Below are 16,549 nucleotides of genomic sequence, written 5' to 3'. Positions count from 1 at the left end.
AGGTGTACAGCGAGTCGTAACCTTATAGTTTGCCTTCTTCCAGCAGCTGGAAGTGTGTGTGTGTGTGTGTGTGTGTGTGTGTGTGTGTGTGTGTGTGTGTGTGTGTGTGTGTGTGTGTGTGTGTGTGTGCGTGCGTGCGTGCGTGTGTGCGTTGTGTGCCCTTGTGCGTAATTTCTTATTTACCAATGCTTGAATCACCTTAAAAAAAATTATTATGAATGATCACGCGGCTTTCATATTTCATCTCCCTGTCCAAGGCCGTCCCATTGTATTCATTCCCGTTGTAAACAGGACCCAATTTCCTGTTTATTTTCTTCCATTTAATTATGATAATTAGCAGAAAACATTGGTGTCATGAATGATTTCTTTTGTACTAATTAATTAGTTTGTTTCTGGTCCAATTAAGAGCAAGGAAGTCTTCTCCCTCAATACTATCGTAGAAAGGTTTTTCTTCTTGTTTTATAAGCATTCTGAGACAATTCTGAGAAGGGAGAGCTGCATGTTTAAATGGGGGTTGGGTGAGGGGGGGGGGTGTTTCATGGGTAAAAGGGGGGGGGAGTAGTTGGTTGGATTTATATGAAAAGGGAGGAATAGAGAACCGGAGAGGAGACATAAGGAGGAGAGGGATTAACAAAAGGAGGAGAGGAATTAACAAAAGGAGGAGAGGGATTAACAAAAGGAGGAGAGGAATTAACAAAAGGAGGAGAGGGATTAACAAAACAAGAAGAGGGATTAACAAAAGGAAGAAGGAACAAGGAGCAAGAACGTGAGAGGTTTATACAATTAATGAAAGAAAGTGGAAAATATTGAAAAAGATGATATGAAAGAAACGTTTGTCCCTTTCACCGTCTATTCCTCTCTCATTTTTCCTCTTCCTATATTCTTCCTTCTCTCCCACTCCTTCTATTCTCCCTTTCTTCCTCTAGTCCTTCTCCTTATCCCTCTCCATCGTCCATGACTGCCAATTAGACTTTACCATTGTCCCACACTCTTTAATTTAGCTCAGCTGATGAAAAGGTAATGATAATTACTGCCCCAGACTCCCTCTCCCTCTCTCTCTCTCTCTCTCTCTCTCTCTCTCTCTCTCTCTCTCTCTCTCTCTCTCTCTCTCTCTCTCTCTCTCTCTCTCTCTCTCTCTCTCTCTCTCTCTCTCTCTCCCTCTCTCTCTCCTCTCTCTCTCTCTCTCTCTCTCTCTCTCTCTCTCTCTCTCTCTCTCTCTCTCTCTCTCTCTCTCTCTCTCTCTCTCTCTCTCTCTCTCTCTCTCCTGGTTCCCTCATCACCCTCACTTCTTTCTTCCCTCCCCTCAGCACTAGATGTCACCATGGCAACGACGAATGCTCAGAATTCTTCCAAAACGAAACTATTCGAAGCTTGTACAGCGTAACGCAATTTTTGGGGCATCACTGTCAAGTGTGTGTGTGTGTGTGTGTGTGTGTGTGTGTGTGTGTGTGTGTGTGTGTGTGTGTGTGTATGTGTGTGTGTGTGTTTGTGTGTGTGTGTGTGTGTGTCCGGAGTGTCCTAATGCACGTGCGTTTGCATGTGTGTGTTGGCATTTGTGAAAACGGTCAGAGGCATACACCACTAACAAGACGTCCTTGTAAGGGGAGACTCAACAAATTTGGTATCCCCCATTGCAACTGTCGCATCCCCCAGGGGCTCCGACCGAACGCCTCTTCGTGAAACACAATACACAGCGGAACGTCTTGTAAAGCCCCTTCACTACCCTTCCTCAAAGATGGGAAGGGAGGTGCGATGGCTGTGATGGAGGTAAATAGTGAAAGGAAGGAAGGAAGGAGAAATCGGATGAGGGAAGGAGCAATTGGAATGAATGAAGGACAATGCAAGACAACGACGTGAGAGAGAGAGAGAGAGAGAGAGAGAGAGAGAGAGAGAGAGAGAGAGAGAGAGAGAGAGAGAGAGAGAGAGAGAGAGAGAGAGAGAGAGAGAGAGGGAGAGAGAGAGAGAGAGCTAGAACATAGATTCTTCCCCGGGAAACTGAAATAAAAACAGTATCAGAAGACTCAGGACAAAGAAAACCATACAAAAATTTAAAAATAATATATTAAAAATATGGGGAGAAACATTAAAGAAAATATGGTGTCGGTGGGTTGTGGTGATGTTATTGGTGGTTGTAGGCTTGTTTGTTGTTACTGGGTTGTAGTGGGTTGGTGGTGGTGGTGGAGTTGTGGTTGTGGTGGGTTAGATGTTAGCGTGTTATTGTTCGTTGTGGTTGGTTCTTGGTTGTGGTGCTGTTGATGGTTGTAGTGGCTTTGGTGATTGTGGTTGGTTGGTGATTGTGGTGGGGTTGATGGTTGTGGTGATGTAGTGATTGTGGTGGGTTGTTGGTTGGGGTTCCGCTGGAAGTAGAGCTCTTGATCCCAGCCAGAATGCATGGAGAGCAATGTGTGGAAACCCCCCTTGACTGGGCTTCAGTGGACGCCCCGACAAGCCCCCCAAGAGGATTCAATTGTATATCCCAGATCATGTCGTGGCGTAGTGGTCTAATACGTGTGCTTGTGAGTACCAGATATGCGGGTTCGAATCCTCCTCATAAGCTCCTACTGATCTTTTGGACGACCAAAATAGATTTAGCTTTCACTCCCTCTCTTTTCGATATATCTTAATATGTCTCTTTCGGAGTGCAATAAACTACATAGTTTACTCTCACTCCACTCTCCCTCTCACTATCTCCAGCGCTTTATTTAGGTGTTCGCTGTGTCCCCTGTTCTTCTCCTCTCCCTCTTCATACCTGCGTTAGCCTCACCTCTTATATTCTCTTTATTTACACTCGCTTCGCTCATTTCATTTCCTGAAGAGGAATTTCAACAATGGAGCTTCGCTCGTATGTTAATTAAATTAACATGTAAATCACTGGCAAGATCTCTAAAGTGTAGATATAGAGGGAGTAAGAGACTGAGAGTATGTGTGTGTGAGAGAGAGAGAGAGAGAGAGAGAGAGAGAGAGAGAGAGAGAGAGAGAGAGAGAGAGAGAGAGAGAGAGAGACAGACAGACAGACAGACAGACAGACAGAAGGTTGTCTCAGTAACGTGTAGCACACACTACCAAACCTCCGTCACAGAAGAGATCAAGATCATGTGTGTGTTTCCAACTACATCTGTGTTGCAGTAATACATCAGGTACATGAGAAAGAATACGTCACAATAACGTGGCCAGAACCACCCTCACACACACACACACACACACACACACACACACACACACACACACACACACACACACACACACACACACACACACACACACACACACACACACACACACACACATGCCCGTACATGACGCAGATATATGAGTGTTGACGTACAAGGCCGTCTTGGACGTAGTCTGGACTGAGATAATGGTCTCTGAAGCATCGAAACATGAAGCATGATGGTGCACAGTAGCCACAAGAGGCCACGGTGATGGTGCACAGTAGCCACAAGAGGTCACGGTGATGGTGCACAGTAGCCACAAGAGGCCACGGTGATGGTGCACAGTAGCCACAAGAGGTCACGGTGATGGTGCACAGTAACCACAAGAGGTCACGGTGATGGTGCACAGTAGCCACAAGAGGTCACGGTGATGGTGCACAGTAGCCACAAGAGGTCACGGTGATGGTGCACAGTAGCCACAAGAGGTCACGGTGATGGTGCACAGTAGCCACAAGAGGTCACGGTGATGGTGCACAGTAGCCACAAGAGGTCACGGTGATGGTGCACAGTAGCCACAAGAGGTCACGGTGATGGTGCACAGTAGCCACAAGAGGAACGAATCATTTACCCTAAAATTCACGAAAAAACATTCAGTATATTCACGTTTTTTTCCTGCTTGATATGAAACAGGTATAAAACAGGTCTATCTCCATCCCGCGGTTGATAGACCTTTAGCTCAATACCAAACCCATTATACCAGCACTATACTCTTACTGAACCGCTTATATATGCTCTTTTATTAAACTCGTCAAGAGGCCTTAACGAAAAAAGTTTAACCACTTTGCCAAACGAGTCGATTATTGCATTTTTGTCGCGTTTAGCAAAATTTGTTCCTTTGGGCCAAGTTGCCCTTGAGGGGGCGAGCTTGGTCACGTTAGTGAGGTTGGTAACTAATCAGACTATAGGGAATATACTTTCCAATGCTATGCATGTATTTGTGTTTTTTTTTGTATTTTTCTGCTGTAATTTAAACTTGAAATATGCGTGTGTTGCGTTGGCATATTATTGGGTCGATTTCTTCGGAGGGGTTACTTTTGTATTTATTTTTTAATTTTTAGGCATCTGTGGGGTGTGTGTTTGTATTTGTGCAGGTGTAGTGGTCGTGGAGGGTGTGTTAGTTTGTGTGCATCTGTGGATATGTGGGAGGGTGTGTTAGTTTGTGTGCATCTGTGGATATGTGGGAGGGTGTGTTAGTTTGTGTGCATCTGTGGATATGTGGGAGGGTGTGTTAGTTTGTGTGCATCTGTGGATATGTGGGAGGGTGTGTTAGTTTGTGTGCATCTGTGGATATGTGGGAGGGTGTGTTAGTTTGTGTGCATCTGTGGATATGTGGGAGGGTGTGTTAGTTTGTGTGCATCTGTGGATATGTGGGAGGGTGTGTTAGTTTGTGTACATCTGTGGATATGTGGGAGGGTGTGTTAGTTTGTGTGCATCTGTGGATATGTGGGAGGGTGTGTTAGTTTGTGTGCATCTGTGGATATGTGGGAGGGTGTGTTAGTTTGTGTGCATCTGTGGATATGTGGGAGGGTGTGTTAGTTTGTGTGCATCTGTGGATATGTGGGAGGGTGTGTTAGTTTGTGTGCATCTGTGGATATGTGGGAGGGTGTGTTAGTTTGTGTGCATCTGTGGATATGTGGGAGGGTGTGTTAGTTTGTGTGCATCTGTGGATATGTGGGAGGGTGTGTTAGTTTGTGTGCATCTGTGGATATGTGGGAGGGTGTGTTAGTTTGTGTGCATCTGTGGATATGTGGGAGGGTGTGTTAGTTTGTGTGCATCTGTGGATATGTGGGAGGGTGTGTTAGTTTGTGTGCATCTGTGGATATGTGGGAGGGTGTGTTAGTTTGTGTGCATCTGTGGATATGTGGGAGGGTGTGTTAGTTTGTGTGCATCTGTGGATATGTGGGAGGGTGTGTTAGTTTGTGTGCATCTGTGGATATGTGGGAGGGTGTGTTAGTTTGTGTGCATCTGTGGATATGTGGGAGGGTGTGTTAGTTTGTGTACATCTGTGGATATGTGGGAGGGTGTGTTAGTTTGTGTGCATCTGTGGATATGTGGGAGGGTGTGTTAGTTTGTGTGCATCTGTGGATATGTGGGAGGGTGTGTTAGTTTGTGTGCATCTGTGGATATGTGGGAGGGTGTGTTAGTTTGTGTGCATCTGTGGATATGTGGGAGGGTGTGTTAGTTTGTGTGCATCTGTGGATATGTGGGAGGGTGTGTTAGTTTGTGTGCATCTGTGGATATGTGGGAGGGTGTGTTAGTTTGTGTGCATCTGTGGATATGTGGGAGGGTGTGTTAGTTTGCTTGTGAGCATCTGTGAGGTGGGAGGGTGACTCGAAAAATGATAGTACTTATAGCAACTATTTGTCAACCGTAAAAAAATTGGGCTGTTTAACTCCAAACAATAATTCTCTGTACAATTGGATTACTCTAAATGGCAGTTAAATAGTGGGGCAAGAACCCTAAACCCCTTCTAGGCCTAAATAAATCAGCTTTATACGCCATCTTACACCTAATGTCTTACACCTTCATCGTTTCTTGCATTTGTATATATTTTTATTGATTTATATTTTACCAATTTCGTGTATATTGCTCTCATCTTTCACCTTTAATCACCTAATTGAGCCGCTCAGCCAATCACAGTAGCTTGATAACTTTTTACAACCAGTATCAAGCATCCGTTAACATTACCTCATTTCCCTCTTCTCCAAACAATCACAGCTGCCGAAGTAACCAATCCAACCAATCACAGCGCCCAACGCAGCCTATCCAACCAATCACGCTGGCAAATGTCTGCTTCGCGTGAGAAATGAAAACTGTTTATCAGAGTATGGCACTTGAGTACTCTGCTGAATGACTTGAGGGGGAAATACAGAGGGGAAAACAGTGAGGGGGAAGAGTGCCTTTGTGTACGACCTACTCCTGGCAGGACAGGATAGGTGGGTGGATCATGGGGCTCGCGAGAGGGGGAAAACTGTCCTATCATGTATGGGGTTCCCTTTGGCTGATATGTGAAGGGGGAGGGGGTGGAAGGTTAGATAGAGGGGGGACGTGAGAGGGAAATGTTTTTCCCCTTATCTATGTTCGTCGAGGCTGTAGTTTGAAGCACAATGTTTAGGAGGTTTCGTTTTTCGATATGTTTTAATGTTTATCTTTCTTGATAAATCTCGAATATTGAGGTTTCGAAAACACGGTGTTTTCTCTGCTAATTTTAGCTTCGTCTCTTTTTGTGTTAGTTTTGCATTATATTGTACACTGTGTGCTCTCTCTCTCTCTCTCTCTCTCTCTCTCTCTCTCTCTCTCTCTCTCTCTCTCTCTCTCTCTCTCTCTCTCTCTCTCTCTCTCTCTCTCTCTCTCTCTCTCTCTCTCTCACTCTCTCTCTCTCTCTCTCTCTCTCTCTCTCTCTCTCTCTCTCTCTCTCTCTCTCTCTCTCTCTCTCTCTCTCTCTCTCTCTCTCTCTCTCTCTCTCTCTCTCTCACTCTCTCTCTCTCTCTCTCTCTCTCTCTCTCTCTCTCTCTCTCTCTCTCTCTCTCTCTCTCTCTCTCTCTCTCTCTCTCTCTCTCTCTCTCTCTCTCAACCCTTTCACACAGTATGAGAGAGACGGGAACACGAGGAAACACGTAATTACTCAACTATGCGAATATTACAAAAAAATCTTCTCTTGTCTCCACTATTAAAGGCATACACGGTGACAACAGCAGTAATCCACACAACTGGATGACTTATCCAGTTGTGTGGATGGTGTGATGTAGATGTAGACTCATCACAGACATATGACTTACCCAATTACCGACTTCGTGGGCATAGTGTGTACGACGGCTCTGGCTGGAGACGTAATCATATTTACCTAAATTACATACGCAAAAACTGATCTGTAAAGACAGCTAGTCAAGAGAGACTATTAACAAGACACCGCAGTCTTGATGCGGACTTACCCTGGGGTAAATTTTGGTAAAATAAATTTTACCTAGTTTTTACCTAAAATTTATTTAAATTTCTTAAGTTTTACTCAATGAAATTTTCTTCCCTGAATCTCCCTGAATAATAATAATAATAATAAAAATTCACTCAACTGCGCTAAAATAACCGCGGTTTTCAATTTTTTTTTTCTCCAGAGAAGATAGACACAGCGAGTAAACTGTCTACGTAATATATATATTTTCAAGTTTACAATCTCTTCTTTACAGCTGAAAATCACACCGTGTTTCATAGTCAGAGGGAAACAGAATGAAGGAAATGACTTACTGGATGGCCATGCACGCCAATTATTCATTCACCCTCCCCCCCCCCCCCGCTCCCAAATAGGCATAACCACCTATTTACTCAAAATTGTGAAAACAAAAGATCGAAGCAACTGATAGCCTATCACACCAGCCTATCTAGTGTTAGGCTAGCTATCATACCAGTCTATCTAGCGTTAGGCTAACTATCATACCAGTCTATCTATCGAGTTAGACTAGCCTATCACACCAAATAATGTTGACTTTCATCATGTTGCTGCAATACCAACCCGTCAACCAAGAATGATTGCAACGGTTATTGCTATGCATGGAAGTACAATATATGGACTGTTGCAAACAATAAAGACTAACTTTTGTAATAATAATTTTGTATGTAACTTTCCTTTGTGTAACATAGGATATATATATATATATATATATATATATATATATATATATATATATATATATATATATATTAGTATATTTTGGTAGCAGTCTTTCCTGTAGACATATATTATTAAATATGACCGAAAAAGTAAGATTAATAATTCTAACACGAATTTTCTCAATCTTTCGTACATTACGCTTCACTGCTGGAGGTAAATCAAAAATCACTTCTCCAAAATTCATTTTTATTTCTAGTCTGACGCGACACGGGCGCGTTTCGTAAAACTTATTACATTTTCAAAGACTTCACAAATACACAACTGATTAGAACGTATCTCTGATTTTATATCTACATTTGAGTGAGGTGGGAGGGGTGATGTGGCATTAACACAAGACAGAACAAGAGGGGATATTAATAGGGTATTAAAAGTATCAACACAAGACAGAACAGAAACAATGGGTATTGAATAGAAGTGTTTGTAGAAAGCCTATTGGTCCATATTTCTTGATGCTTCTATATTGGAGCGGAGTCTTGAGGTGGGTAGAATATAGTTGTGCAATAATTGGCTGTTGATTGCTGGTGTTGACTTCTTGATGTGTAGTGCCTCGCAAACGTCAAGCCGCCTGCTATCGCTGTATCTATCGATGATTTCTGTGTTGTTTACTAGGATTTCTCTGGCGATGGTTTGGTTATGGGAAGAGATTATATGTTCCTTAATGGAGCCCTGTTGCTTATGCATCGTTAAACGCCTAGAAAGAGATGTTGTTGTCTTGCCTATATACTGGGTTTTTTGGAGCTTACAGTCCCCAAGTGGGCATTTGAAGGCATAGACGACATTAGTCTCTTTTAAAGCGTTCTGTTTTGTGTCTGGAGAGTTTCTCATGAGTAGGCTGGCCGTTTTTCTGGTTTTATAGTAAATCGTCAGTTGTATCCTCTGATTTTTGTCTGTAGGGATAACGTTTCTATTAACAATATCTTTCAGGACCCTTTCCTCCGTTTTATGAGCTGTGGAAAAGAAGTTCCTGTAAAATAGTCTAATAGGGGGTATAGGTGTTGTGTTAGTTGTCTCTTCAGAGGTTGCATGGCTTTTCACTTTCCTTCTTATGATGTCTTCGATGAAACCATTGGAGAAGCCGTTATTGACTAGGACCTGCCTTACCCTACAGAGTTCTTCGTCGACTTGCTTCCATTCTGAGCTGTGGCTGAGAGCACGGAAGCAAGTCGACGAAGAACTCTGTAGGGTAAGGCAGGTCCTAGTCAATAACGGCTTCTCCAATGGTTTCATCGAAGACATCATAAGAAGGAAAGTGAAAAGCCATGCAACCTCTGAAGAGACAACTAACACAACACCTATACCCCCTATTAGACTATTTTACAGGAACTTCTTTTCCACAGCTCATAAAACGGAGGAAAGGGTCCTGAAAGATATTGTTAATAGAAACGTTATCCCTACAGACAAAAATCAGAGGATACAACTGACGATTTACTATAAAACCAGAAAAACGGCCAGCCTACTCATGAGAAACTCTCCAGACACAAAACAGAACGCTTTAAAAAGAGACTAATGTCGTCTATGCCTTCAAATGCCCACTTGGGGACTGTAAGCTCCAAAAAACCCAGTATATAGGCAAGACAACAACATCTCTTTCTAGGCGTTTAACGATGCATAAGCAACAGGGCTCCATTAAGGAACATATAATCTCTTCCCATAACCAAACCATCGCCAGAGAAATCCTAGTAAACAACACAGAAATCATCGATAGAAAGAGCGATAGCAGGCGGCTTGACGTTTGCGAGGCACTACACATCAAGAAGTCAACACCAGCAATCAACAGCCAATTATTGCACAACTATATTCTACCCACCTCAAGACTCCGCTCCAATATAGAAGCATCAAGAAATATGGACCAATAGGCTTTCTACAAACACTTCTATTCAATACCCATTGTTTCTGTTCTGTCTTGTGTTGATACTTTTAATACCCTATTAATATCCCCTCTTGTTCTGTCTTGTGTTAATGCCACATCACCCCTCCCACCTCACTCAAATGTAGATATAAAATCAGAGATACGTTCTAATCAGTTGTGTATTTGTGAAGTCTTTGAAAATGTAATAAGTTTTACGAAACGCGCCCGTGTCGCGTCAGACTAGAAATAAAAATGAATTTTGGAGAAGTGATTTTTGATTTACCTCCAGCAGTGAAGCGTAATGTACGAAAGATTGAGAAAATTCGTGTTAGAATTATTAATCTTACTTTTTCGGTCATATTTAATAATATATATATATATATATATATATATATATATATATATATATATATATATATATATATATATATATATATATATATATATATATATATGACTGAAAACTCACGTTGCGTTGCTCCTGGGAGTATGGGTTCGAGTCACTTCTGGGGTGTGAGTTTTCAGTCGCATATAGTCCTGGGGACCATTCAGGCTTGTTCGCATATATATATATATATATATATATATATATATATATATATATATATATATATATATATATATATATATATATATATATATATTTATATATATACTAAATTAGGCGTAAGATTGTGTTTATTAGGCCTAGCATTGCTTGTTTAGGCCCAGGACAGACTAGGTTAATAGTTATTATTCCAATTTTTGCAAAGGCCGTTTATAGTAATGTGTAGTAAAATCCCATTTGTAAATAAACTGTTTTTGAACAGTACATATTTTGTACGTTCCCTCCATCGTGGCTACGGACACTATCACATCTGGAGGATGGGTTGATCACTGACCAACCACCAGCTTCAGTATATTACTCAACTAACTCTCAGTCAGTTCTCCCTGACATTGGTCAGAACTCAAGCCAGCTCTTGAGAGTTCACACCCGGTAACTTGTGTCGGTCGCTCTCAACTCACTCAACTCTGTCAGAAACGACGTCTTTAACCCCCCCCCTCCCCCGGGACTGAAACGTGTTGCTTTCGTGTTTCGGCCAACGACCCTGAGGTGATCCAGGTGTGCTTCACCCCTGGTCACCTGTGGTCGAAGGATTATCCTCCCACGTGATTATCTCCGATGATAAGATGCCCTCGTGTCTTATCGCTAGTTTTTCGAACGGCTTGTAATTCAGATACACAAAAGATACATAAAACACACAAATGTGTGTGTGAAAATTCAAATGTAGATATGATAGAGTCCAGTAGGCTCAGGAATCTGTACACCAGTTGATTGACAGTTGAGAGGCGGGGCCAAAGAGCCAAAGCTCAATCCCCCCGCAAGCACAATTAGGTGAGTACACACACACGCGCACACACACACACACACACACACACACACACACACACACACACACACACACACACACACACACACACACACACACACACACACACACATACACACACACACACACACACACACACACACAATACTTCAAGATGTCCGAGAGAGAGAAAGACCTGGGGGTTGATATCACGCCAGACCTGTCCCCTGATGCTCATATCAAGAGGATAACAGCAGCAGCATATGCCAGGTTGGCTAACATAAGAACGGCCTTTAGAAACTTGTGTAAGGAATCTTTCAGAACATTATATACCACATATGTCAGACCAATCCTGGAGTATGCGGCACCAGCATGGAGTCCATATCTAGTCAAGCATAAGACTAAAATGGAAAAGGTTCAAAGGTTTGCCACCAGACTAGTACCCGAGCTGAGAGGTATGAGCTACGAGGAGAGACTACGGGAATTAAACCTCACTTCGTTGGAAGACAGAAGAGTTAGGGGGGACATGATCACCACATTCAAGATCCTCAAGGGAATTGACAGGGTTGATAAAGACAGGCTGTTTAACACAAGGGGCACACGCACTAGAGGACACAGGTGGAAACTGAGTGCCCAAATGAGCCACAGAGATATTAGAAAGAACTTTTTTAGTGTCAGAGTGGTTGACAAATGGAATGCATTAGGAAGTGATGTGGTGGAGGCTGACTCCATACACAGTTTCAAGTGTAGATATGATAGAGCCCAATAGGCTCAGGAACCTGTACACCTGTTGATTGACAGTTGAGAGGCGGGACCAAAGAGCCAGAGCTCAACCCCCGCAAGCACAACTAGGTGAGTACACACACACTTTTCAAAGTTTCAAAGTTTCAAAGCGTTATATGACAAAGAGTGCTGGGAAGACGGGACACCACGAGCGTAGCTCTCATCCTGTAACTACACTTAGGTAATTACACACACACACACACACACACACACACACACACACACACACACACACACACACACACACACACACACACACACACACACGCCGCTTCCAGAACACAAGCCATAAACTAAACCCACATGTTACCATACCAGGCGCCCAACCTCTTGCCCAAGCCACTCCTGCACACAACACATTACTCCAAGGTCTTAACTCGTTCCGGCAACACCTTCTCCCCCCACCCCCCAAAAAAAATATTTATATCTCACTCTGTCTTGAAGAAATAGAGCCAACTTCTGGCCACACTGCGAGACAGGCTGAGGTGTTTGGGGGGACTTTTTATAAGAGTTTCTTCTGAATTTAAGAGAGGAAAAAGAGATATTATAGAAGAGGAACGTAAAGAGGAGTCAAAAGGTATGGAGTGTATATTGGTACATACTCGGATATATACATATATATATACAGATGTATAAACGCGAATTTTTGTGTACATTGATGTGTGAATGTAAAAATGAATATGTACGTATACATCAATGCATATATGTGTATTTAGGTAAAGATGAGGTAGTTTTATGTGAATGGAGGGTGCTCAGACTTTCTGGCTTTCACTGACCATCCGGCTTTCACACACCTTTCCGGCTTTCACACACCTTTCCGGCTCTCAGATCGTCCGGCTCTCAGACCATCCGGCTCTCACTGACCTTCCAAGTCCCACTAAGCTCTAACTTTCTGGGTCTCTTAATTTCTAAGCGTGTGTTATTGATGTGATTGTTTCAAAGTAATTGAATCTACAATGAACTTTAAATGAATTGGAATATAATTTTATATGATTTATTACACTTTTGCTGATAAAACACTCAAAATCGCCACGTTCCCAACACCACAATTCTGCCAAAGTGCTCGAATTTAATATTTTGATTGAATAAACCTGACAAGGGCTAACTTAGCTCTTCCTCACACTCTATTAGGACCCCGGAAATTATCTATTGTTTAACTAAAAAAAAAAAATTATATATATATATGTTCTATCGACAGCTTTTGACTGTTTCTAGATGTTTAATTGCTATGATTAGTCACTATGAGTTTCTTATTCATGACCCTGTAAAGAACATTTATATAAGGCGTGTTTCTCTCTATCTCTCTCTTTCTCTCTCTCCAGGCTGGGAGTGGGTGGGCTGGTCCTCAGAGCAGCTCCAAGGAGAACCTCTACTACTCACCTTCACCTTCGACACCATGAGGAACTTCTCCAGTCTCACCCTCCACCTCTTCTTCAGCCTCGAGGACGACTTCGTGGTAAGTACCCATGAGAGGTTGAGTCTAGAGAGCGGGGAGAGATTAGGGGAGGCAATAAGGGGGAATAATAAATGTGGGGAATAGGAGACGAAGAGGCAAAGGGTGAAGGGGTGAGGAAGAAGATAGGATAGAGGAGCTAGGAGATCCAGGGGGAAGAGAGAGAGAGAGAGAGAGAGAGAGAGAGAGAGAGAGAGAGAGAGAGAGAGAGAGAGAGAGAGAGAGAGAGAGAGACTAAACAAAACTAAGAAGTAATTCTTTCACACATGGGAGAATATGAGTCTACAACCACCTTCACCACAAGACTGTAAACTCCGTCAACGTGACCAATATCATCTGACCCACTCGGTGGATGGGACCATTCCACCTCTGCCCAGCTGCCTCCAAAGTAATTAAGATAATCACCTAATTAATATGCAAGCAAGACCAGCTAAAATATTAATTTCATTTAAATCTCATTATGAAAAAACCACGACACTATCATTTTAGTGTATTATATATATATATATATATATATATATATATATATATATATATATATATATATATATATATATATATATATATATATATATATATATATATATATATATATATATATATATATTTAAGGATCAACTTCGAAAGAAAATAGGACATCAAAAAGTAGGAGTAGAACCCACTGCATTAACGCAGCAAGAGGTGGAATGCCGGGTCTAGGGAGCTATTGCTCGACCCTGTAAATACATCGAGGTGGGGTTCCGAGAGGAGCTGCTCCCCCCTTCCAAAGGTCTAACGAACGAGAAAAGGCTCCATAAAATCTCTCTCTCTCTCTCTCTCTCTCTCTCTCTCTCTCTCTCTCTCTCTCTCTCTCTCTCTCTCTCTCTCTCTCTCTCTCTCTCTCTCTCTCTCTCTCCAACTGCTCCTTCACTTCCTCTTTTCCTCATATATCTGGGATATCTTGTCCCTATATCCCAGCACCTTGTCCTCATATCCCAGCACCTTGTCCTCATATCCCAGCACCTTGTCCTCATATCCCAGCACCTTGTCCCTATATCCCAGCTCCTTGTCCCCAAATCCCAGCTCCTTGTCCTCATATCTCACTCTCTCTTTATCATCTTCTCACAGCTCTTATCATCACCCATCTCTCCTCTCCGTCTCACAACGTTCTCTTTCCCCTTTTTCTTACTCTTTCCCTCACCCTCGTGCCCTCTCTGCTGCATCCACTGTGTCTCTTCACTGTGTCACCTCACTGCGTCAACTCACTGTGTCACCTCACTGTGTCACCTCACTGTGTCACCTCACTGTGTCATCTCACTGTGTCACCTCACTGTGTCACCTCACTGTGTCACCTCACTGTGTCACCTCACTGTGTCATGTCACTGTTTACTTGCCGAGTTAAATCTTGACACTCCCCACATTTCTCGATTTTTTCTCTGAATTCTTTGTTTCTCTTTTTTCTGCTACTGTCTCAACCCCTCCTTCTTTTCATTCTCATTCCATCCCCCCCTGTCTCTCTCTCTCTCTCTCTCTCTCTCTCTCTCTCTCTCTCTCTCTCTCTCTCTCTCTCTCTCTCTCTCTCTCTCTCTCTCGCTCTGTCCTTTGCTTTTTCTATTGCTAATTATTACTCTCTATTCTTCTCTCATCATCCCCTACTCTCTCTCCTTTTCCCCTATCATTAGGCTCCCTTCTTTCTATTTCCCTCCCATCCTCCCCTTCCTTCTCTTCCATTACCCTCACATCCCTCCTCTTACTTCTCCTTTCCTGCCGTCACTGAGGCGATTAATATATTGCTCCTCTTCCACTGGTAATTATCTTCTGACGTAACAAACAGTTATCCCGTCAAGGAGGATAACAGTTATCCTCCCAAGGGCAGGATAGCAGGACGCTGGGATATCCTGCTTGAGATTTTGAGGATTCGGAACCATTAATCAAATTCCGCTAAGTGATGGGGTGTACCCCCCTAGGAGGACGTTGGACAGCGTTCTAGACTCGTTGACCTTGGGACCGGGGTTCGATCCGGCAGCCGGCGGAAAAACAAATGGGCAGAGTTTCCTTCACCCTGATGCCTCTGTTACCTAGCAGTAAATAGGTACCTGGGAGTTAGTCAGGTTTCACGGGCTGCTTCCTGTGTGTGTGTGTGTGTGAAAAAGTTAGTTAGTAGTTAGTAACAGTTGAATGATTGACAGTTGAGAGGTGGGCCGAAAGAGCAGAGCTCAACCAGCGCAAGCACAACTAGGTGAATACTCACACACACACACCCACACACACACACACACACACACACACACACACACACACACACACACACACACACACACACACACACACACACACACACACACACCCACACCCACACACACACACACACACAAACACACACACACACACACACACCCACACACACACACACACACACACACACACACACACACACACACACACACACACACACACACACACCCACACACACACACACACACACACACACACACACACACACACACACACACACACACACACAACACCACTCTACCACCTGGCCACACCCCTAATGCCCTAATAACCCCCATAATTACTCAAACTCCAGGTAATCTGCATAGTGATGAGCAGCTCCACGCACCAATCTTTTCGACTTTCACCTATACAGTCAAAATCAGAGTCAGAGCTTGAACAAAGCCTTTGAATTATTTTTCACATAGAGGGCTAGGAGAGAGTTACCCAGCGCTGCCCGGGATAGTTAACATCTATTCCCCCCTATCTCCATTCCACCCCCTTCCACCCCATTCCATCCTATACCCCTTTTCTCAGAGATTTGTTGATTAAGGAGCATTGAAACATCTACATATATACGTCTCAGAAAATATATTATTACGTTCCCTGTAAACTGTGAGAGGGTAAGTTTTGCATATGTTAGGTATTTCATGTGTTATAGACGTTACGTACGTTAGGTGTTGTATATGTTAGGTGATACATGTAATAAGAAAGGTGTCTTAGATGTTAGGGGCTGTAAATGATAGATGTTAAGGGCTGTAAATCTTAGATATTAGGGGCTGTAAATGTTCGATATTAGAGGCTGTAAATGTCAGGTGTTAGGGGCTGTAAATCTTAGATATTAGGGGCTGTAAATGTTTGATATTAGAGGCTGTAAATGTCAGGTGTTAGGAGCTGTAAATGTCAGGTGTTAGGTGCTGTAAATATCAGGTATTAGGGGCTGTAAATGTCAGGTGTTGTGGGTTGTAAATGTCATGTGTTAGA

General features: G+C 42.9%; 1 protein-coding gene across 1 annotated transcript in view; it reads left to right on the top strand.

Annotated features, from left to right (window-relative positions):
* LOC123748549 (discoidin domain-containing receptor 2) overlaps positions 1-16,549 on the top strand; it is a 318,778-nt gene that overhangs the window by 246,455 nt on the left and 55,774 nt on the right. Inside the window, exon 7 of the mRNA XM_069330646.1 lies at positions 13,182-13,315. Coding sequence (XP_069186747.1) covers positions 13,182-13,315 — 134 coding nt within the window. The remainder of the gene's footprint in view (positions 1-13,181; positions 13,316-16,549) is intronic.

This window comes from Procambarus clarkii, chromosome 24, assembly GCF_040958095.1.
Source record: "Procambarus clarkii isolate CNS0578487 chromosome 24, FALCON_Pclarkii_2.0, whole genome shotgun sequence".
In the NCBI taxonomy this organism is placed as follows: Eukaryota; Metazoa; Arthropoda; class Malacostraca; order Decapoda; family Cambaridae; genus Procambarus; species Procambarus clarkii.
Note: the sequence above shows the minus strand (reverse complement) of the source record. Positions and strands in the feature narration are given on the sequence as shown.